At 53.7% G+C, this 23,468-nt stretch overlaps 2 protein-coding genes across 10 annotated transcripts; one reads left to right on the top strand and one right to left on the bottom strand.

The window, feature by feature from the left end:
- Positions 1-278: 278 nt before the first annotated feature.
- On the bottom strand, positions 279-18,073 carry SEZ6L2 (seizure related 6 homolog like 2). Of its 9 annotated transcripts, none has more exons than XM_059895997.1 (18): positions 17,995-18,073; positions 16,948-17,079; positions 15,973-16,272; positions 15,492-15,631; positions 15,007-15,208; positions 10,446-10,631; positions 9,475-9,643; positions 8,688-8,851; positions 6,756-6,956; positions 6,166-6,304; positions 5,128-5,324; positions 4,814-5,008; positions 2,661-2,852; positions 2,385-2,576; positions 1,864-1,902; positions 1,564-1,681; positions 1,341-1,437; positions 279-851 (listed from the first exon to the last, which is right to left on the bottom strand). In XM_059895997.1, the coding sequence occupies exons 1-18, from the start codon at positions 18,071-18,073 to the stop codon at positions 822-824; spliced, it is 2,772 nt and encodes a 923-aa protein (XP_059751980.1). In that variant the 3' UTR covers positions 279-821. The 9 variants fall into 9 exon arrangements, with proteins under 9 accessions (XP_059751980.1, XP_059751985.1, XP_059751981.1 ...); XM_059896002.1 differs by having other exon boundaries at positions 15,973-16,062; XM_059895998.1 differs by lacking the exon at positions 1,864-1,902.
- A 2,044-nt stretch (positions 18,074-20,117) lies between these two features.
- Positions 20,118-23,194, top strand: ASPHD1 (aspartate beta-hydroxylase domain containing 1). The gene is made up of 3 exons (XM_059896428.1): positions 20,118-21,033; positions 22,433-22,546; positions 23,085-23,194. The coding sequence occupies exons 1-3, from the start codon at positions 20,154-20,156 to the stop codon at positions 23,192-23,194; spliced, it is 1,104 nt and encodes a 367-aa protein (XP_059752411.1). The 5' UTR covers positions 20,118-20,153.
- The last annotated feature ends 274 nt before the right edge of the window (positions 23,195-23,468 follow it).

Raw genomic sequence — 23,468 nt, 5'->3', positions numbered from 1 at the left:
CTACTGTCATTTATCACCCAGCTAGAAGAGCCTGGAAACGCCAAGCCCTGTGGAGAGACTGCTGAGGCCAGGAGTGGGCCCAGCGGGTCCTCCAGAGGCTGAGCCTAAAGTCAGGCTTTTTGACCCCAGGCCATCCCCTTCAACCCTGCCCTGTATGCAATCTTAAATTTCCATCTTTTTCCCCAAGTGTTCCCCTCTCCCCAGCCCTCTTTCCAGAGAGGCCACCATCACCGTCTCCAGTGCTCTGTGACCCACCTTCCCACACCCCACCAGCCCAGTTACAAACGGAGATTTTCTGTTTATTGCTCAAAAACGAAAATCCAGAAGCAAAGGTGGGGAGACTGTGGATAGGGGATATGGCAGGAAGTGGGTAGGGGCCTTGTCCCAGCTCTCCCCTTCATCCCTCTTCTTCTGACCCTCCAAGGGTCAGAGGTTAGGCCCGGGGACAGAGCATCTGGGAAGCGCAGAGCCTTCATGACCAAGGGAACAGCAGAGCTCTTGGGTAGTCCTTGTGGGATGCCCTGGGCTGGAGGGGCCCCAGGAGTTGCATCAGGGGCTGATTTCCCCTCCTAGGGTCCAAAAGCGGGTAGAGTGAGTGGGGGGCAGGCCCCTTGTTTGGCAACTGAGAAGAGGAGGCTTTGGGCACAGGATGCTGGTTTATTTACTGTAGGGTCCTCAGGGCCATCAAAGCCCCCTCGTGGGACCAGGAGATTATTTACACAGCAGGGAGGAAAGGAGCCAGAGGCCAGGTCCTGTACTCCTTCCTGCCCAGAATGAGGAGAGGAGGGGCGTCCTGGGTCCTGGAGCCTTAGTCTTGGTGTTCAGATGGAAACTTCATACTCTCGTGTATCCTGGAAACAGAGAGATGGCATCAGTCACTAGAATGGGATGGAGGTGGAGGAGGCAGCAAAATGGGAGGAGGCATCCACAAGGAAGGGGAAAGACTCTGTGTTTTTAAAATAACATTGATCACTGGGAGTTTGGGGACCATGGGATGGGAATGGGGCTGAATCTGGCCAATGGATGTATTTGGTTCATCCTACAGTATCTTAAAGTCACATAAAAATCTAAATTTCTGGATTGTCTTAAACAGTTGGAAGCTCTGGCAGTTGGGCCTAGGTTTCCTCCACGGACCGGATGGGGTACAGGTTTCCCAGTTAGTCACAGCCCTCACCACTCCCGATTGGCCCACCTGACTTAGCTTTGTTCATTGACGTGGCCTTTGTAGGCAGCTGAGTTTGCAATTCCCAAGACAGATATTACAAAGACCTTGAGAGAAGGTTATGGAGTCCCAGGGGAGCTGAGGGATGTGGCACTCCAGGGGTAGGGGAAGGGCTCACCCCAGCTTCATACAGTGGATTGCTGAAGTCTGACTCCACCGTGATGGGGCTGTAGGAATGGGAGCCTGAGAAGCCGAAGAGGGATTTTCCCTGTAGCCTGGGAAAGGAAGGAGATAGAGGGGCTTATCGAGAAGTGAGCCCCCAACCCCCCCTCACCCGGGCTTCTGTGCCAGGCAGGCAGGACGTCTGCCCTGGCCAGCAGCTCCCTGAGTTAGGTACTTACTTTGTGTAGTATATGTAAACGCCACTGCCGAGGACGATGACCAAGCCTAGGGGCAGCAGAATGGCCAAGGCGAGGTTCCCACCCTCTAGCTGCCGTGACGGGTCGGTGGTCTGGGTCACTGGAAGGAGGAGGAGAGGCCAGTGATCTGGGGCTGGGCCCAGCCCTGGGCTCTCCCAGCCTCCTGCCCTGGGCCCTGAACCCTGGGCCTTACCCCACCGGGGGCCTGGCCTCCTGCCCCCGGCCTCTGCCTTGCCCTCCCAACTTGGCCAGGCCTGGGTCTCCACCTGTGCCCTCACTGACCTTCCAGTTTTCGGTTGTCCAGGAGCTCCTCATAGGCCACTGCAGGGAGAGGAGGAGGAGGGGACGGGGTCTGAGCCAGGGAGGGAAGGAGGCTGGGTAGAGGGCCGGGAGCCCAGTGGGGCTGGGCTGGACAGCCTGGATTCTCTGCCCTCTGCTCAACCTAAACTTGATCCTTCCCTTGGGGACAGGGGAGGAATAGTCAGAGCAGGGCCTCGGTCCTCCTCCTCCAGACCCCTGGGCAGTCTAAACCAACCAGGTCTGTAGGATTTGTCAAAAATACGGAAACTGAGACGTATCCAGAGGGCAAGGGACTGCCAAACCAAAGCCCCCTCTACTACTTCCCTTAGGATAATTCCATGACCTTGAACTTCTCCAGGGCTTTTGGCTATACCTCTGAGGATAAGAGCCCATAGGAGGTGAACGGGGAGCTCGGCAGGGTCTCGAATTTGCTACCTGACTTTCCCAGCCCTGTCACATCCTGGACACTGCTGTGCCCCCTCCTGCCCTGCCTGCCCAGGCACCTTTGCAGAGTGGGGGCTGGCTGGTCCACTGTGAGGGGTGGCCGGGCACACAGGTGATGGTGACCTCGCCAATGAGCTCAAAACCCTCATAGCAGAAGAAGCGCAGAGACTCGCCCGCCTGGTAGTGATGCTTGTACAATGTCTGATAGCCGTTCTCTGGCACCCCGGGGTTCAGGCACGGCTCGTACTTCACTGCAGGGAAGAGGTCAGTCATGGGCCAGCTGCACCGTTGAGCAGGCCACCCAGCCACCCGTCCTAGGGTGTCCCCAGACTCACAGGCGCACTTGGGGACCCGGTCGCTCCACTTGGGCGTGCCCGTGTCCCGGCTGTAGCAGGTGAGCACGGCCGCCCCCTCCAGGCTGTACCCCGGCAGACAGCGGTACTGGACGTGGGAGCCAACAGGAAAGCCAGCATCTGAGGTGGTGCGGTGCCCGTTGGTGATCTCACCAGGATCGGCACAAGTCATGACTGTTGGCAGGAGGGCAAAGTCAGGGGGAGCCAGGGCCTTAAAAGATCTGCCAGAAGCTTAGAGCTGGGAGACGCCTGAGTCGTGGGCCATCTCCTCTGGGCAACACTCCGCACACATCTCCCACTTCTTCCTCAGAATGAACAGAGCAGGAGTTGGAAAACTTAAAATTCAATGTATTTTACATATCAGGTTTCTTCCAGAAAACAGAACGTTTGGGGCAACCTGGGCCCCCATCCTAGGGTGAAATTTGAAGTATTGAACCACTCAACCAGAGCAAACAAGCTAAATCCCAACCGTGTCAGCCCTGCATGGCAAATCATCAGCAGAAGAGCAGCTGCCCTCTTTAGAGGGGCCCAGCCCTCCTGCTCCCCTCATTCCCGTCATCCCCAGCCCATTCTGCTCACTTGTATTGCCTGCCTGGCCTCTGCGGGCATTTGTTTACAACCTTGCTGTGGAAGAATCCCAGTCAAAGCCATTTCTTATATATAGACCTGTTCAAGGCACCTCGCTAAAGTGTTTTACAAACATGATATCATATACCCTGATGATCTCGAGAGGTCAGCGTCACTATCACCTCCCTTGGGGTTCAGGGCTCAGGGCAGTCAAATGACTGGTCTGTGGTCACTCAGCCAGGGAGTGGCAAAGCTGGAACTGTTCAGGGTCACAGCCAGGGGGCACTGGGCTGATTCAGAGACTTAGGTCTCAGCTCAGCTGAAGGCTCCATGTGCTGCCTTGGGCAGGTTCCCTACTGAGTCTTGGGCAGCTGGGCCCCGCCCTCTCCCCTCTGGGCCCTGCTTCCATCCCTTCCTGTCCCTGCCCCGTGCTGTCTGGGTTCCAGATTGGACATCCTGTGACTCCTTCCAGGGATGGGGAGCTGTGTCAACTAGAAAGTTTTCCTTGTGTCCAGTCCAAATCTGGCTTCCTGAAACTTATCCTCATTGGTCCCACCGTTGCTCCTAGGGGCCAGGTGAAAGACCTACAATCCCATATCTTGGTGACAGGCTTCCAAAAATTTGGAGGAAGTGACAAGATGCCACCCCTTTCTGCTCTTCTAAAAGATAAACGCTCCCAGCTCCTTTGAATGTCACCTTCTCTGTGAAATCTCTTGCCCTATGCCTGGGACAATTAACCCACCCCCCTTCCTACAGCCCTTCTTCATACTTATAGCAACTACTACTTACTCATTGTTTACCTGCACCAGGCACTAACGTGAAAAGCTTTTCATTTGCTTTTCACAATCCTCTATTCCTACTTCACCGAGGAAGAAGCCAAAGCCTCAGAGATGTTAAGTACCTTGCCTGAAGTCACCCAGCGGTTACTACTCTAATATCCTGAGTTAAGTATGTGTCCCTGTCCCAGACTGTGAGCTCTGTCAGGGTAGGGAGAGTCCCCAACACCTCCGCATAACTCCAGCCCCAACACATCGTGGGACTTTAATAACTGAATTAAAATAAACCGAGTTCTCTGACAAGCCTAGGCCCCTGCAAAGTGACTCCCCATAATGTCAAGAGTTGGGGACTGAGAGACTGGAGCAAGGCCTAGAACAAGAAAAGAGATGACGGGGCAGGCGGGGGGGGGTGGGGGCAGGGGGGCGAGACTCAGACTGGGCAGAGGCAGGGCCAGGAGACGATGGGGGAGGAACCCAGAAGAACCAGGTTCAGGACCCAGAACAGTGCAAGAGAGAGGGATGCAGCCCTGGGAAGATGAGAGTGGGGACCAGAGGGGACAGTTTCGGGACACCGAGGAACAGAGGAGTGGAACCCACTGGACATATGGTTGGGGCCTGAGGAAGATCTAGGCAGGACCAAGAGCGAAGGGATGGGTCCAGACAGAACGGGGGCGGGAAGAAGAAGATACGGAGGCGGGGCGCAGAGGGGGTGGGCGGAGCCCAAGCAGAGCCATGAAACCCAGGTGGGCAGGGGCGGAGCCACGAGAGGATTGGGGCGGGGCCCGGGCTCACTCTTTTGGCAGACGGGTGGCGCTGCGCTCCAGGACAGGTCCCACTGGCAGGTGAGAATGTCCGACCCAAGCAGCTCATAGCCAGGCTCGCACTGATAAGTAAGCACAGTGCCCCGGATCAGGTCCCCGTGGGAAGCCGTCCTCCAGCCCCATTCCGGGGGCGGCAGCTCGGGGCACGTGTCGTTTCTCGGGACCTCTGCAGGGGAGAGACGGCGAGTTTGGAGGCTGTCCTGCGACCCAGGGCGCCCTTCCAGCCTCGGGGGCCTCTCTGACCTGCAGGACCCCTTCCCATCTCGGGACCCTAGGCCTCGGTACCTTTGAAGTGCAACACGAAACCCTGGCCCAGGCCCGGGTTTGGGGGTCCGGGCGGTGCCTGGAACTGCAGCGTGAGGTCGGGCCCAGAGGAGAGGAGGCGGCGGCGCGGTTGAGGCCCTCGCAGCTGGGCCAGGACTCGGGCGCTGGGACCGTCCCCGTCGAACAGCGTCAGCATATCCCCTTCGCGCACATTCAAGCTGCAGGGAGTGGGACCAGATACGGGGGCTGGGTTACGATCAGCCCCCCTCCCATCTGGTTCTGCCCAATCACTAACTCAGCTCATTAGCAACCTTACCTACTCTCCAGTCCCACCCTACATTCTCCTATCCCAGGTCTCAGTTTGGATCAATTATGGGCTTCTCCTCCACGCTAGTCGCTCCAGGTTCCATTTGGTCTGTGGCTCCTCCTGGTTCCTGCTTCCCAATCCCCAACCCTGATCATTGTTGACGCCTCCCACTTCCCAGTCCCTCCTCCATCACCAGGTGATGCACAGCCAGGCTCAGCTCCAGCTCTGACCAGTCACAGACCATGCTCATTACCACCCAGCCCAACTCAAGGCCCCAACCGAATACATGCTTTTTGAGCTACGCCCGCTTCTGGTTCTGTCCAGGCACATGACCACCTCACACCAAAGTAGCTCACTGGATTTCCCCCACATCCATGCCCACCTTGTGTGCTGCTGCTGATGCAACAGCTTGGGCCTGGGTCCCTGGAAATCACTCCAGGGGGGCCTCAGAAACAGCCAAAGAGTGAGACTTCAAACCAGAGCTCCTTTTTCACAATAGTCCCCGAGGAAGGCTGCATTACTCCATTTAGTTGTCCAAGGTTGCCTGACCAATAAGTGATTTGTACCTGGGTCTACCTGATGTCCCACACCCCCATCCTGAATCCTTAGCCACATCTTTCATCCGAACATATATTCACTGAATCTCGTGTAGACGCTCGAGCCAGCCAGGATCAGAATGCAGGCCAGTGCACTGTCATACCACACTTGGCTGAGCCCACACCCACTGCACCCTCTGCAGTACCCAAACATACATCTCAACTTGGAGCAAGATGCGCTTCTCTTCCTGGACATGCAGACCCCACACGCAATCTTGGCCGGGGCTATAGCTCTGGGGCCAATCCGGAGAGAGGACCACACCAGCTGGCTCTGACAGCTCCCCTCCACACATGGCTAGGATAGAAAGGGTGTCAGATTCAGGACCCAGGTGGGCATGCAGTCTCTATTTCGCTACGATCCTCACCACTCCCAACTGTGTGCACCAGACTGCCTCCCCGGTTTCCTATTATCTATTACCCACCTGATTCTTGCCACGCCTAGTTCTGTTGTGTCCAATCCCCAGCCCCAGTCTTAACTAACCCCGCCCAGTCTCCAGCCTAAGCATCACCACCCAATCCATGACTTAGCCCAACTCCAGTTCTAGCTCTTGAAGATATTTGGGTTATGACCCCTGAATTCTGTAAAAAGCCCATCAACTATTCAGCTAAGAAAACTAAGCCTCTGAAAGGGACAGGGATTGATCCTGAGTTTACTAGGTCCTCCTTCCTGAACGGCCTTCCTAGGATCCCCAGCTCAGGGGGTAGTCTGTGAACTGAAGGATGTCCTGAGGAGGCGGAGGGCTCACCCTTGCAGGCTGGCTCTGTGTCGTTCCAGTGGGGTTCTGTGGGATCCACACATTCGATGGCATTGGGGGGGCCAGGGGGCTCCAGGGCATATCCTGGGAGGCACGAGAAGGTGGCCAGTGCCCCTGGGCGGTACTCAGGGTCCGTGGTGGTGACATTGCCATGTGCCAGGAAGGGGGCAAAGCAGCGATCTTCCTCAAAGGCTAGAGAGGAGTCAGTCACAGGAATTAAGCATTAGGACAGGCCTCCAGGGATCTCAGACTGAGGAACCAGGCTGAATTCCAGTGTGGTTTGGCCCCACAGTGGGCTATTTAAAATGGAATGCCCTTGGGCTTAGCTTTCACTCTCCAGTTTCCCCCAAAACCTAACATTCCTCATTCACATATTTATGTTAGCTCCCCGGCCTCTGGACAGAAACCCCAAGGTCAGTCAAGTCCCAGCCACTATTCTACAGATGAGGACACTAGGTCCACAGACAAAAAGCCACTTGCTCCATGTCACACAGTAGGGCAGTGGCAGAACCAGACCTCAAGCCCAGATTCCTTGATTCCCAGCCAGAGACACTTGTCTCTGGAAGCTGTAATGGAGTGGGGGGAAACGGTGCCTTTGGAGACCTGGCTCATGTAGGTGTGTTCGCTCCTCAAAAATAACTGTTGGTTTCTGATCAACCCTGATTATCCATACTGTGGCTAGAATCCAAAAGTGAGGCAAACACAAAAGCTACTCAGTTTTAACTTTGGTCTAAGTCAGCAAAAAAAATTAACATTTGTAGAGTGTTTTAGTTTTTGCCCATCTGATCATATCTTAGACTCAGGTAAGGCTCAGGTGCCTATGATACAGAAAGAGCCTGAAACCCATGGAGCAGCAGTGGCCCACAACTATGGAGGCAGGCCTCAAACCTAGAAATTCTCTTTGCACTCTCAGAATCTAAAATGCAATTTATTTTTCAGATCCACTGTTCTGTTTCACCATTACTTAACCTGATAAGGTATCATGTCCAAATCCTATGCATCCATCAGGGCCAAGTGCCAATTCCCTTTCTCCCTTGATTCATACCAGAAACTAGCCCTTCCCATCTCTGAGCATTTTACTTTCTTCGTCTCTTTCCTGCTACTGTTTACACAAATCCTCTGCTCCAGCCACAGTGAAACTCTCTGCTTCCCAAACATATCAGGCTTTTCTCTACCTCTTTACTGTTGCTCACACTGTTCCTTTCACCTGAGATGCTCATTCCCAATCTTCCTCTTTTAAAATTCTCTCTATCCTGTAAGTCCCAGTTCAAACGCCTCCCCCCATGATCACTGACTTCCTTCCTTCCTACCTATGCAGCATCCAGCCCCCTTCATCTGTTAACAGCGCTCCTATTTTCATTTTGGGTCACATGCCCTCCCCACTTCCAGTCCATGAGATTCAGCTGGAGCCAACCAGGGATGGCCATGTGATTTGGATCTGCCAATCATAACACCACCTGCCCCTAGCTACAGTGATTGGCTCAGGCATAGATAGATGACCTAAGCCAGGACAATGAAAGCCTTTCCTGGCATTTTTGTTAAAGCTCTTAGGAAAGTGGTATGCTTTCTCTCTTTCTGATGGAGTTACTAAACTTGTTGGTATGTAAATCTGTAACTGCTAGGTACACAACAGACTGAGAGTCTGCCTGAGAATGAAGCCAACCGAGAGGAAAGAATGAAGAGATTTAAGTAACTGGTCTCTTGGCTGTGTACCTGGATCCAGCCACACCTGAAGCTTAAGTAGAAAAGACCACCTCAGGGAATTAGAATGTGTCCTTGTCGATTTGGGATGGGGAGACAAGTCAGTTTTCAGGAATCCAAACGTGGAGATAAGCAGAGATGGATTATGTGCTTGTGACCATGCCTGGGCGTCAGGAAGAGGGGAAGGTGCGGCAGTTGGGGCCCCGGGGGAAGGGCAGTTACCTTCAAATCGGAGGCTTAGCAGCAGGGGATTGGCAGGTGTCTCTGAAAGCAGCTCCACATAGAGGGACTGGGCATCACTGATGAGACCCCGCTCTGGGACATCATCCATGTCTGAGTCATAGATCACCGGGGATAGGGGACTGCCCCCTGAGCGCACCATCAACCTGGGATGGACAGAGGTGGCCAGGAGCTCAGCTTCCCCTCAGAAACTGCCTCACCTCTTGCCTGCTCTCCTAACCTTATTTCGTAGCTATTATTTTCAAACATTAGCTATATGCCATGTACTCTTCTAAGCTTTTACACATTTTATCTCACTTAATTCTCACAAGAACCCTTGAGTTAGATACTGTTATTATCCCTCATTTTATAGATGAGAAAATTGAGGCACAGAAAGAATAAGTAACCTGTCCAGCTACACATAGCAACTAATGTCAGAGCTGGGATACCAGTTTGTTAGATAAAGAGTGAGAATAATGATGATGACGATGGCAAACACATTTATAGTGCTTACTGTGTGCTAGGCACCATTCCAAGCACTTTACCATTCCAAGCACTCCCTTAAGAGGGAGGTACTATTATCTCCGTTCTACAGATGAGAAAACTGAAGCACAGAGAGATTAAGTGATTTGTCTCAGTTTGCACAGCTATACTGCCTAAGAAAGGGGAAGGACCAACCTGCATTTGACATAGATCCCAACTGGGATTCCCCCCCGTCTGTCTGACTGTCTACTGCAGCCTCCCTATTTCCTTGAAGTGAGGACCTCTGACGCAAGGCCCAGACCCTCACCGGTCATTGTCCTCATCCAGGGAGACTCTCTCAAAGTGCAGGTGCAGCCGGCGTCCCTCAGCTGCTTCGATGACCCAACGGCAGGTGAGGTTGGGCCCTGCAGCTCCCCCAGGCTCAGGGGACACAATGCGGCCAAGTGTAGCATTGTGGATGGTGCCACCACAGGATGCTGTGGACGGTGCAAGGGGGCAGGTTAAGGTGACTTGTCCTTTTCCCATCTGCAGAGCTATTGCACCCACACCTTGGCCTGGGACCTGGCTTTGGGATGACCTCTGCCCTACAGGCTCACCCCCAGGACTTTTTTCAGGCCACAACCAGGTGAGGAACCAGCCTTGGAATAGAAAAGCCCTAGGATGGACACCCCCACCCCCAGGATGGAGATTCGATCAAAATGAAGACTTCCCAGACGTGGACACCCTGAGGTGGGGAGTTATGGGGGAGTCCCCCAAACTGAAGCTCTCAGATGGAAAATACTCAGGATAGGATCCCAGGATGAAGACTCTCCAGGATAGACACCCCCAGATATAGACCCCAAGAATGGTTTCCTCTAGGATGAGGAGTCTCCAAAAGCAAGGGACCTCCAGAACGGTGACTCCCCAAATGGGAACCCTCCAGGAATTCCCTGGTGGTCTATTGGTTAGGACTCTGCGCTTCCACTGCAGGGGGCACAGGTTTGATCCCTGGTCGGGGAACTAAAATCCCACAAGCCATGCGGTACGGCCAAAAAAAAAAAAAGGGAACCCCCTCCCCCGAGGTGGCACTTCCCCAGATGGAGAGCCCCCCCAAGGATGGAGACTCCAAGGATTGAGACCCTCAGGGTGAAGAGCTCCAAATGGAGACCCCAGGATAGGGACTCTTCAGGGCACAAACCCCTTCAAGATGGGTGTTCCCAAAGATAGAGACCCCCAAGGTAGGACCCTCCAGTGGGGCTCCCAGGACAGAAAACCACACCTATTGTGGTAGAGACTCACCCATGCAGCTGGGGGGTTCACTGCTCCAGGCTGGCCGGGTACCATTGAGGCAGATGAGGGTCTCCTCACCCTGCAGCTGGTAGCCCGAATCACAGTGGAAGGTGGCAGTGCCTCCAGGGTGAAGGTCTGTCACACTCACATCCCCATGGGCTGGCCGGGGAGGGAAGCCGCAGCTCAAGAGGTAGGCTGGATCAGGCAGAGCAAGAAAAGGAGAATTCACTCTCCCAGGCCATCCTCTCTCACTGGTTCCCTAGCATTTCCTCCCCTCTTTCCAGGTCCCCCTCACCCTCCAGGGCACAAACTGGCTCCATACTGGAGTCCTTACATGGACACACTGTCTCATGAAGAGGTAATGTCAACATCCCTTATCTCCCCTAATCTTTGTAATCTACCCACTTTGGCCCCCATTTTATAGATGAGAAACCTGAGACTCAAAGAAGTTTTGGACCCTAGCACCCATTTACTGTGTGAACTCAGGCAAATCAGTTGACCACTCTGAACTGATTCAGCTCTAATAATAGCAAATAGTATTTGCAGAGCTTGTTCAGCTTCCAAAATGAGTTCACGCAGTGTTTTTGAGGTAGTCAGAGAAAGGCTGTGACCCACTTTCCAGATGTGGAAATTGAGGCTCCAAGTTATTAAGTGCCGCAGATCATTTTCTCCCCTCCACACACACAGATTTTCTTCCACTGAGGTGTCACTGTGGTATTATACCCTCAGCTTTCATCCAGAGGACTCACAAGAAACTCCTTTAGAAACCGACGATTCTGTCATTAAAGACCTTAACACCCAGTGTCCCCTAAATGAATCCCCCAGTGAAAGTGAAGTGCTAGGGAAAGCTTTGCTTTCCTTAAGGAACTGGTTTATCTTTTTTCCTGCAATGAGAACTGTGTAATCTCTCTTTTCATACTGGCTGCTAGGAAGCCCAGAACCAGGTTGAGGCTTGTCCCTAGTAACAATGGCTTGTCCATCCACATTCTATTTTTTTCAAATTTAATAAGCATTATCTGGTGCCAATTTTTCTCTTATTCTTTTTTTTTTTTTGGCCACGCCGCACGGTTTGTGGGATTTTAATTCCCCAACCAGGGATCGAACCCCGGCCCTTAGCAGTGAGAGCGTGGAGTCCTAACCACTGGACTGCCAGGGAATTCCCTCTTATTCTGTTTAATCTTACTGTTTGCATTCTTTTTTGAAAGCCTCCTGAAATTCTTGCGGAAACATATGAGATAAAACAAACAAATAGAAAGTGACTTGGTAATCAGTGATAGGCTCTGAACTTGATCCTGACAGAGCTCTGTGTGTCTGTTTAAGACTAGGCAGAGTTCATTAAGAAGGGCTTCCTGGAGGAAGTACATCGAAGCTGGGTCTTGTATGAGGGGCAGGCTCTGGTTAGCAGAGGGTCCAGCTTGCCTGGGCCTTTGCTTTTTCTGACTCTCCAGTCCTGAGTGATTCTGAAGAGACCTGGTCTCTCCCTGTTTCAAAATTCAACAAGCATTTCCTTGGCTGGGTCCTAGGGTCAGAGGTGAAAAAGACTGAGGCCTTGCCTTCAGGAGTTCATGGTCTGCTAAGATAGCCATAAAAACAGCCTTTTAGAACACAGGGATTTGGGAATTCCCTGGCGGTCCAGTGGTTAGGACTTAGCGATTTCACTGCCGGGCAGGGGTTCAATCCTTGGTCAGGGAACTAAGATCCTGCAAGCCGAACAGTGGACAAAACAAACAAACAAACAAAAAACAAACCAAAAAACCCCACAGTGATTTGAATAAACTTTAGCCTCTGTGATGGCTCTCCACGGCAACAGAATCAAGTCTGAATGCTTTAGATTGACATTCAAGCCCCTTCCACAACTGGTTCCAGCCCAGCCCATCCAGCTTCAGTTCTCAGCACCCATGGCCCATATATCTTACACGATACAGTTTTGTGACTCTTTACAGTCCCACTTCCATATTTTTCCACACAATTTCCCCTACCTGAGAGGCTCTCTTCTCACTTTTTCTCATCTTTCAAGGAGTAACTTAAGTACCACCTCCTCCAGGAAGTCTTCCTGACCCCTCCCCTTTCCCACAGAGTTAGTTTTTTTTTCTTTTTGCCTATACACAATCCACATGCATAATTTTATCATCACATTAACACCTGCTTATTGCCATTGTGAGACTGAATCAAATGCTTTTTATTTTGTCTCCTAAAAACCTAGCCTAGCTGATCAATTGATGCCGCCAAGAGGCAATGTGGAACAGTGCAAAGAGCACTGGATTTGGAGATGGGCAGACCTCAGTTCCAATTCTAGTTTCACAACTTATTAGCTGTATGGCCTTGAGCAGGTGACTTCACCTGTAGGGCCTTTCATCTGTAAATGGCAATAACAATTCCTATCATTGAGGATTGGCCTTAAAGAAAAGAAACCTGGAATCAAGCACCTGGAACATAGAAAGTACTCAGAAAATATTCAGTACTCAGAAGCCCGCCCCTCAGCTTCAATTAATAAATGACCAGGGGTCAGGGACTTGGGGATCTGACTTCTGACTTTGCAATGAATTTGCTGGTGGCTGAGCAATCCATATAAGCTTTGAGGCTTTGTCTTCCTCTCAGAGATGGAGTTGACAATGGCCACCCCCAGGGCTGCTGTGAGAAGCAACCAAAATAAGAGTTGGTGAAAGAGTTTTGTAAATGGGAATGTTTGCTGGACTTGAGGTGAGGGGTGATGGAGCCTTTGACCTTCCAGAGAAGCTAATGAGGCCACTGTAGACTGGAGGGCCCAGCTAGTGCAAATTGGGAAGGGCTTAAACAGGGCTTCCGTCCCAAAGGTGCCTGGAGAAGCCACAGAGCAGGGAAGACCGAGGCAGGTAATGAAGGCCCATTTATGCAATAGCCCTGCTTCCTTAAATGTTCCAGTTCGTCTAAAGAGTCCTATTTTCAATGCCCTAGGGAAGTGGCTGCTTAAAGGAGCCAGCAGGAAGACATCCTATAATATCTGAAGCCCAGCCCTCAGCCCTGGGCCTTCAAGGCGTGCCCTTGCTCCCCAACAACCGGGCCCTGACCACCAACTACATGTCCCCCAGCTCACTGGTCTCTCCACGAGTAGGTCTGCTGCTGGGCACCTCCACCGTGCATGCCTTACCTCCTGGGGCAAGGCCAGAGCAGAGGCCTCAGGAGAGGCTGGAGAGTGTGTGAGGAAGGGATACGGGTTGTCTGTGTCCTGGATAAAGTCACAAGGGATCTGGTGTCAGCAGAGCTCACAAGCGGGCAGCAAGGCCATGAGGTGAAGTGAAGGGGACACTGGCCCAACACACAGTTCCCTCTCTGTTTCTGAGCAAAGGAAGGGACTTTGGAGACAGCAGCAGTGTCTGGAATGGGACCTTGGGCTGGGCCCCTTGCCTCATGCACACGTGTATGCTAGAATGTACATTGCATCGTGGGAAGGTTTCCATACACACAGGCAAATATAGATGCACACGTGTGTGTAGGCTGTCTGTGGGTGGGTGCTTGCGAATGCAAGCATGCGCAGATACATCCCCTCTTTCCTACCCCCAGAAGTCAGCAGGATCTTTTTAGGTCACAAATCTGAGGCTGTCACTATCTTGCTTAAAACATTTCAAAGTGTCTCCTCCTCCCCTGCAGGATAAAGTAGTCCGAGGACTCCTCACTGAAGCTGGCAAGGCCCTTTGTCATCCAAATCCAACCTACCTCCCAGTCTAGCCTCTTAGCCTACTTCCCCACCACTTTCTGTGCTTTACTGTAATAGCAATGACTGACATTTTCGAGCCCTCACTGTGTACCAGACACTATTTTAAGCGCTTGACGTGTATTGATTCATTTGATCTTCCTAATAATACCACAAAGTAAGTATTTTGATCTCCATTTTTCAGATAAGACAATGCAGCACAGAAAGGTTAAGTAACTCACCCCAGCTCACACAGCTAAGACATTTCTATCTTCCATGCTGAATTACCTCAACTCCTCAAGGGGGTCACATTTTTTTCTCCTCTCTGGGTCTTGGAATGTGTTTTTCCATCCATCTAGACGTCTGCCTTCCTCTTTCTCTCCCTCCCACCCTTCCCCTAGCTAATTCATCTTAGGTGTCAGCTTAGTCATCACCTCCTCCAAGGAGGTGTCCCCATATTCCTTATAGGGGAAATTTAGGTCCCTTTGACATTTGTTCTCTCTGACAGTAATTCCTCCATCATAGGGATGGGGGTCCTTAACTCACTGAATTATAATCATCCTGATTATTTGTCCACCTCCCTACCTAGATTCTGAGTTCCCTTTACATCTGGCTTGTTTATTCCTCTCCCCAAGGATAACACAGGGTCGGTATGAAGTGGGCACTCAATAAACATTTGCTGAGTGAATGGATGAATTGTCACTTGGATGTGTGCACACCCAGGCACAGGTCTGTGAGTGTGTGAGATGTGTGTATAGGTCTCCTCTGAGGATTCTGCCCCCCATGGTCCTAGTCAGGAGGAAAAGGCCCCAACATTACCCTGTGCTTAGAAGGCTCCTGAAGATGTTCCCTGTGCCCAGTGTGGCCCCTGCCCTCCCACCAGCACTCCGAACTCCTCACCCTGATAGTGGATCCTGAAGCCACCACCCCTTGGGACCCGTGGGCTCTGGAAGTGCAGGAGCAGCCTGTTGGTTGGACTCCGAAGGACCTGTCCTTCTCCCAGCATGGAGGAATTAGCCAGGAGTCGGGGGGCCAGGCCTGGGGACCCCCCACCAGCCAGCACCAGGAGTTCCTCCTCCCGAGACAGGTTCAGCGTCTGCACCTAAAGAAGCCAGACCCAGACCCGCCAGGGAAGTCAGCCGGGGTGTGTGACCCCCTAAGCTCCCCCGCCCCTTGCCTTCCTTTTCCCTGTATGTAGCAGACCAAGAACCACGGTAACGTTGGCCAAGTTGTAGAACTTTAGGAGAGTCTGTGAGATCCTCAGAAAATAGGTCCATCTGAGTCAGAAAACAAGTTCTCTGGCTCCTAGGCCAAACCCGTGCACACCCCTGGGCCCGGAGGGAAGGGCTGGGAGGTTTCACAATCATATGCTTAAGTCCAGTTACCTGGATCTCAATGCCGTAGCCAGGGTAGACATGGATGCTGTACGTGCAGTCCAGGAGCCCCAAGGTGCGGCTGGCCGCGCTCCCTAAATCTGGAGACTCCACATGCCCTTCACCTTCGGAGATGTTGTTATTACACAGAACTAAAGAGATATAAGTGCTGGGGTTGAGAGAATCTCTGTGTTCTTGCCCTCCCAGCCAAGTAACCCTGGGGGTCCTCATCTGTCTTCTCCCCAGCACCCCTCACCATCTTTATCCAATGCTCACTCTCCCATCTGTGCCCAGAACTCCCTTCCTCAACTGTCATAAGAGATAAAACACATAGAACAGTGCTGTCACATAGTAAGGGTGTATCATCGCTAGCCTTTACTATAATTAAGCAGAAGCCCCTCTCCCATCTAGACCCCTTCTTCCACACGTTCCCGGCAGCCTCTCCCCCATCCACACCTTCCTCTTCTCCCACATCCCCTTTCAATCGCCTCACCTGGGCTGGTCACCGTCGTGGTGACAGTTGTCGTGGTGATGATGGTGGTCGTGGTCTCCTCCTCTCCTCCCTCAGGCCCGAGGGGCGGGCCTGGGGAGGCGGGACCGGGAAGGGGCGGGGCCGTAGTTCCTGGGGGCGGGGTCAGCAGCTCCGGCGCGGTGGGGCCTGCCCCCCTGCCCTCCTTAGGGGTTACGGCTGTTGTCAGAGGCCCTGTGCCCGGCTCAGTGGCCCGTGGCAGGGAGGGTGCTGCAAGAGTCTGGCCGGCTGGAGGGGTGGCTAGTGTGGGGTCTGGATCAGATCCTGGGACAGTGCGAGGGAAGTCAGGGAACAGGAGGAGCACATTGATGGGCCTTGGTTGGGGAGCAGGGCTGAGAGAAACTGCGAGTTCCCCACTGAACCCAAAAGACCTCCCCCACGAGGCGCAGGCCCCCCACCTCTCCCTTCCCCACCCAGACTCCCCCCCTCCTGCCAAGGCTTCCACAGCCTGCCCCCCACCCCCTTCTTTTCTTCTCTCTGTCCAGGCCCTTCCACTCTGACAGTCTCCTTGAGCTTCTCTCTCTGTCCCCCCATTCAGATCTGGCTCCCTCTCCTGGTTACCCCTTTCTCTTTCCTCTTTTTCTTTTGCACTCTCTAGAACTCTTGGTCTATGTTTAGTATTCTTATCCCTCTCTGATTTTATGATTCTAGATCTACTAATCTCTGCATTTCTCTCTCTTTCTGTGTCTCTTTTCCACTGTATCTCTGATTCTGGTTCTCTGAGTTTCCATCTGTCTTTCTCTCTGTCTATTTTTCTGTGCTGTTTCTTGATCATTCTACCTCAATTTCTCTGGCTCTCTGACTGTCTACGTCCAGTTTTGACTCTCTCGAACCATCTCTCTCTGTCTCTCTGAATTTCACTGGCCTGGCTCCCCATCTCCCTGAATTAATGTCCCTCCCTCTGCCTCTATGTTGCTCCTGCCACTCTGGGGGCCTCACCCGGCAGGTAGCCCATTTCTGGGCCTCTCCTCAGCAGGGCCCCATGGAGCAGCTCCGCCAAGGCCTCAGAGGCTACGGTGGGGGTCTCATTTCCAGGCTCCGGCAGTGCCTCCTCCTCCTTCAGGGGCAGACCTGGGAGATGAAGTTGTGCGAGCTCTTCCACTGCCCCACATTCCTTCCTTCTCCAGAAAGATCTTTTCCAGAGCTCTTATTCTCTCCTCAGTCAGCTGGGCCAGCAGGAGCTCAGAGGGTCCCAGACTGGGCTGAGAGCCAAGATAGAAGGAGGGGCTCCCAGCTGCCCATCACACTCCTACCCCTTCCTCTCTCCCTTTTCCCCCAGGCTGTGTGGGCCTTCCGTGAGCACCTCGGACAGCGCCAGCAGGGCAGAGAAGAGGCAGGGCGCTACCTTCATTTTCCCCTCGGTGATGCTCTCCCCCCATCCCCGGGCCTCTGAGGAGGGTCTGGCAGCACCTCCCAGCCCTTGCTTCTGCAGTGTCCAGCTTTCTCTCTGGGTTTCTGTCTCTGCAGTGTGGTCCTCCCTCCCTTCCTCCCTCTCTTTCTCTGCAGTCTCTGCCCCCTTCCCTGGAGTCTCGCTGGGGGGTCAGAGTTGGGGATTGAATATCTGGCCTCTGAGCACTGACTCTGTTCATCTGTCTTTGTCCATACGTCCAAGAATATTTGTGTGTGCTGCGCCTGGCATCTCTCTCCCGGCACCTCCATCTCCCACCCAGGTACCCGGTCTGCTTCTGCCGCCTCCGCAGACATCCCCCACCCCCAGCCCCGCCACAACGACCCCAGCCCTTCTTCCTGGATTTAACCTCTGAGACGCTGCTAAAAGCTCCCCTCATTAATTTCCCCAACTCCTCAATATATGAGGTTAGGGGCTCCAGGTGCAAGCTGGAAAGCCCTGGCTTGCCCCTTCTCCGTCAGCTGTGCCCCTCCCCTCCCCCACGAGCTCAGAAGGCGCAGGACGTTCGGAGAAAGGAAGGTATAGGACCCCGCTGGGGGCCTTCCCGGGGGCCCACCCCCACGCACCCAAGTCCTTACCCTGAATCCAGGGACAGCTCAGCAGAATTAGGAACAGCAGCTGGGGAGGCGGCGGATGCTGGGCCCTGGGAGTCCCCATGGCGACTCACACCAATTTCTCTCCTCTGCGCCTCTCCTAAATAATCTAGCTGTCACCTTTCCTCCGTCTTCTTTTATCTTTCTTATTAATTTTTTTTTTCCTACTGGCAGTTAGCAAGGGAGACAATGTCTCTGCCTTTGGGATGGAGGGGCAGAACTGGGCTGGGGGTCGCCTGGAGCCCACCCCTCTTTGGCCAGTCTCCTCTGTCCTCTGCTCTCCGGTCTGCGGGAGAGGGGGCGCGGCTCCGGCTGCAGCGGGTGGGGCCAAGAAGGGCGAAGGAGCTGGGTCGCCTGGGTTACCCTCTGGCTCAGGCACCTGGGTCCGCCAGGCTGGCTGGATTCTAAGCTGGGGAAGTGGGTCGAGGCAAAACAGCTTCCGGGGACCTAGGGTGGGGTCGAGGATAGGGAGGGTCCCTACTGTGCTCTAGTGGGGCTTGGCGGGGAGAGGAGGGGGCTGCAGAACCTGGAGAGCCGAGGCTCGGGCACTGGAGCTGCGGGAGGGAGAGCTGAGAAAGGTGTCAAGCCCACGTCAGATCCTGGGGACGGGCGAAGGGAGGGGCTTGGGATTTATTTGGGGGCTGTGGGGGGAGGGAGGAGGAGGAAGTGCAGATGGAGGAAGGAGGGACCACATGAGCCAGGGTCGTAATCCTCACTCCCGCGGCCCCTAGGGGAAGCGAAGGCAACTCTGGTCCCAGCAGTAATTATGCCCCCTCCCCCAACCATTCCAGCACATTTGGAAACTGAATGTTCTCTTCCCAGGGTGTCGAGGGGCAGCATAGCTGGGTTGGCGCTTGCTCAGCGCCCCCAATATGCCCCCGGCCCACTTCCAGACCCTTTCAGAGAAGCTCATGTGGAATGCGCTTCCTCCTCCTCCAGAAGAATGACAAGTTCCTACGTTTGTGAGAAGTCTAAGGGGTGACAGGCCAGGATCTGGGGAGGGGAGATCCCTCCTCTTACGTACAACATGACCCCAGCCAGCTGCCTGGCGGCTTCAACTTTGATTTTTTTTCTCCTGGCCTCATCTCGCAAGACCGCTGGAGAGCCCTTTTCAGCACCACCAGAAAGGACAGCTCTTCTCGGCCCCGCCTGAGATGGCCCGGCCCGCGGCGCTGCAGGCGATTGGCTGAAGCCGCCTTCATTATCAATCGGGCTCCCGCGGGGGTTGGCTCTTGTGAAGGCGAAGGGGGAGGTGGAGTCACAGGCCGACTGGTCGAAGGATCGGCTGACCTACGGACAGGCCTCAGCGTCCCTGTCCGCAGTCTGCGAGCACCGGTCTTGTCCATCAGTTCGCGCGCTCGCCCCGCCCCTTACTTGCCACGCCCCTCCCAGGCCCCGCCCTTTCTTTTCGCATTGCGGGCGCTGGAGGTTGGCGCTGTGCCCCCTGAGCCCCACGTGGCGCCCCGTCGGGGCCAGGGGAGGCAAATCCGGAGACGACACCCCCAACCGGCTGAGTTGCGGTGGCCACTGGGCGAGGGCGGGGGTAGCTAAGCTGAGAGGACTGTGGGGAGGGTGACGTCAGGGTGAGTGGGGGCCAAGGAAGGAGCGAGTAGGGGAGGGGGGGGAGAGAGAGAGAGAGAACCCGTGGGTCGGGTCGAGTGAGAAGCGAGGGCAGGAAGGAGAGAGGGGGAGGAAGGAGAGAGAAGTCGCTGCAGAGGACTGCTGGTTGCGGTTCCCGGGGCTGCGGGTCCAGGTGGGGTAGGAACTGCTGTCCGTGGAAGCTAGAAGGAAAGGCAGAGCGGGGAGGGAAAGAGAGAGCGAAAAGAGGGGCGGGGGGGGGGCGCGGTGGTGGAGGGAGGAGAGAAGAAAGGAGACGGGGAGACAGAGGGTGGGGAAAGGAGAGACTGACGGGAGAGACAGGAAACTGGAGAGAGAGGAAACTGCCCTAAGGAGAAAGAAGAGGAGGAAAGAGGCGAAAGAGGAGGAGGAGAGAGTTGGAAGGAGAAAGAAGAAGGAGAGGAGAGAGGAGAGAGAGGCAGAAGGAGAGGAAGGAAAGGAGAGTTAGAGGTACATGAAGGAAGCGAGAAAGCAGGAGGTACAAGGTGGAGAGAGGACCTCAGAAGGAGAGAGAACCAAGAGTAGGAATGTGGAAGGGAAACAGCCCAGGGTGTAACCAGGGAGCAGCCATGGAAGGAACCAGTGGAGAACTGGGGGGACAAGGGAACTGGGGTCTGGAAGATGCCCCAGGCCTCTTGGCCAGGGCCTCCCTGCCCATCATGCCTGCATGGCCATTGCCTCTGGCCTCGTCTGCCCTTACCCTGCTCCTTGGAGCTCTCACTTCCCTCTTCCTCTGGTACTGCTACCGCCTGGGCTCCCAAGATATGCAGGCCCTAGGGGCTGGGAGTCGGGCTGGGGCTGTCAGTGGTAGGCCTGGAGGGTGCTCTGAGGTTGGCAGACCAAGCCCACGGAGCTCTGGGGAGTCTGTGGAAGGACCTAGGACAGAAGGCCTAGTGAGCCGTCGCCTTCGGGCCTACGCCAGGCGCTACTCTTGGGCAGGGATGGGTAGGGTGAGGCGGGCAGCTCAGGGTAGCCCAGGCCCTGGGGGAGGGCCAGGGGTCCTGGGCATTCAGCGCCCAGGCCTGCTTTTCCTGCCAGACCTGCCCTCAGCCCCCTTCGTGCCACGGGATGCCCAGCGGCATGATGTGGAGCTCCTGGAGAGCAGCTTCCCTGCCATTTTGAGGGACTTTGGGGCTGTGAGCTGGGACTTCTCAGGGACTACCCCTCTGCCTCGGGGCTGGTCCCCACCACTGGCCCCTGGGTGCTACCAGCTCCTGCTATACCAAGCAGGCCGGTGCCAACCCAGCAACTGCCGCCGGTGCCCGGGGGCCTATCGGGCACTGAGGGGGCTGCGAAGCTTTATGAGTGCCAACACCTTCGGCAATGCTGGCTTTTCCGTCCTCCTGCCCGGGGCCCGGCTCGAGGGCCGCTGTGGGCCCACCAATGCCCGAGTCAGATGCCACCTGGGTAAGTGGATGCTGCTTACAGACAGCTTCCTCGCCTCCACGATTCCCCCTCCAGACTCTCTTCTCTGCCATCACAGCTTTCTACACTGTGACTCTGATCATGCCTTTCTTCTCGGAAATCTTCCTTGACTCCCTGTTGCCCACAGCAGCATTTCCTGAGCTTCAATGATCTGCAAACCATCTTCATAAGCTTTTCCATAGTCATTTACCACCTGTACTGTTTCTTCATATTGACTCCCCCCCATGTTTTGTTTTACTTATTTAAAAGGAATCTTTATAGAAAAATGATAATCAGTATTATTTGACCTAAATAAGAATTATTCATAAAAATAAGTTTAAACTTAAAAAAAGAAAGCTTTAAAAATTCTAGCGAAGTGTCCTAGTCTGAGGCTGAAGCCTACACTCTCCTCCTTTAAAAAGGAGCAATGTTGGGAATTGCCTGGCGGTCCAGTGGTTAGGACTCTGTGCTTTCACTGCTGAGGGCCTGGGTTCGATCCCTGATCTGGGAACTAAGATCCCACAAGCCGCAGGGCGTGGCCCCAAAGAAAAAATAAACATAAAAAGGGCAATGTTAGGGGGGATGTTAAAGTTATGGTAGCACCAAACTGAGATTTTCTTTTCAATGTTTTAGAGATTGAAAGAAAATGGGGAGAAAAAAAGATTTGTTTTCTGATTGTTTAATGCCATGACCTTGTTTTGCCTACAGTCATCTCCTGTGCTACCAGTTGAATGTGTTCTACACTTCAAAGCACGCTGGCTTTGAAGAGATCTGGAGCAAGGCCATATCTTTTCTCCTTATCTCCTACCTGTTCCCTTCTTCCCCTTCCCTCCCACCATGCCCTAAATCATGAACGCCTTCTGGCTGATCCTGGCAGATGCCACACACATGCTCTTAACCTAGAATGTCTTTCCCCCTTATCACCTCCTGGAAAACTCCTACGTAGCCTTCACTCACGACTTGCACTTTCAAATGCCACACCTCCTCTGGAATGTCTTCCTCTTCCCCATCATTTGAGTTAGCTCCTCAGTTTTCTGCACCCCAGTGTGTGGTCCTTGGCAGGCTGGAGCCATGTTTTATACCTTTTGGGGAGAGAGGGCCTAACACACAGTAAGTTCTTGAGTTAAACTGTCAGAAGCCCAAGAGGAGATGCTGTTTCCTTTAGGAAGCTTTCCCTCTTCTCTGAAACAGAATAGATTGTGCTTTGCACTGCATTTTCTGTCTCCTAGCATTTCTTTCCCCCAGTACTGTATTGTAATTTTACGTGGGTCACCTTCCAGAGAGCGAGGAGGGACCACCATAGAACCTGGCATTTAAGACTCTCAGATCTGCTTTTTGACTGAATGGGGTGGGCCCCTTCGATGGAGGCAGGAGTGTTGGAGGCCCGGATCTCTTTCTACAGGCCTGAAGATCCCCCCTGGCTGTGAGCTGGTGGTCGGGGGTGAGCCCCAGTGCTGGGCTGAGGGACATTGTCTACTGGTGGACGACTCCTTCCTGCATACAGTGGCTCATAATGGTAATGGGGCTCCCATTCTGCTAGGAGGGATGAGTGACTGAAGAGTGAAGGGGAATAGACTAGAGGCTGCAGAATCGGGCCCAACTGGCTTCCTGTCCTACACCACCATTTTCTAATTGCATGACCTTGAACAAGTCACATGATTTCTCCAATCACCCGTGAAATAGGGCAACCGCCTTCTTTTATCAAGTGACTGCAAGGATTAAATAAGTTAATGTAAGTGCACAGCAAAGTGGTTCATAGCACAAGACCCTGGGCCTGGACCACCTGGGTTCCTGTCCTACCTCTGGCATTAGCAGTGTGACCTTGGGCAAGTTATTTAACCTCTTTGTGCCTCAGTTACTTTGCATAAAATGAGAATACTTATGGTACTACCTCACAGTTTGTTTTGATGATTAAGAGTTAATACACATAAAGGATTAGAACACTGTCTGGCACTTATTTACAAAGTGTTTGCATTTATGAGTATTTGGTGAGTGCTCTGGCATGTAAGTACTTAATGTCAGCTGCTCTGCTGTCTCCATCCCACGTGCCCTAGGCTCTCCCGAAGATGGGCCTCGAGTGGTCTTCATCGTGGACCTTTGGCATCCCAATGTGGCTGGGGCCGAACGCCAGGCCCTCGACTTTGTCTTCGCACCAGACCCTTGAAGGAAGGTGTTCCCTTCAGACATCTGGGCTGGAGAGATGCTGCGCTCGGGGATGGCCTGAGTGGTAGCCAGGACCACCTCTCCATTGCAGGGGGTGGGGTGGGGCTGAGGGTGGGAACTGGCCAGTGAACGCCGAAATATAGATTTTTAAATCCTCTCCTAACTCCTGACTACTTTATTCCCAGCTACCAGCCCAGGGAAAGGCTGAGGGCAGGGATCTGTGTCTTCTCCCATCCAACTAGCCAGGTACCTCCCTAACAAGCCATATACCTGGC

The sequence above is a fragment of the Balaenoptera ricei genome, chromosome 15, assembly GCF_028023285.1.
Source record: "Balaenoptera ricei isolate mBalRic1 chromosome 15, mBalRic1.hap2, whole genome shotgun sequence".
NCBI lineage: Eukaryota > Metazoa > Chordata > Mammalia > Artiodactyla > Balaenopteridae > Balaenoptera > Balaenoptera ricei.
This window is presented reverse-complemented; position numbering and strand designations above follow the sequence as displayed.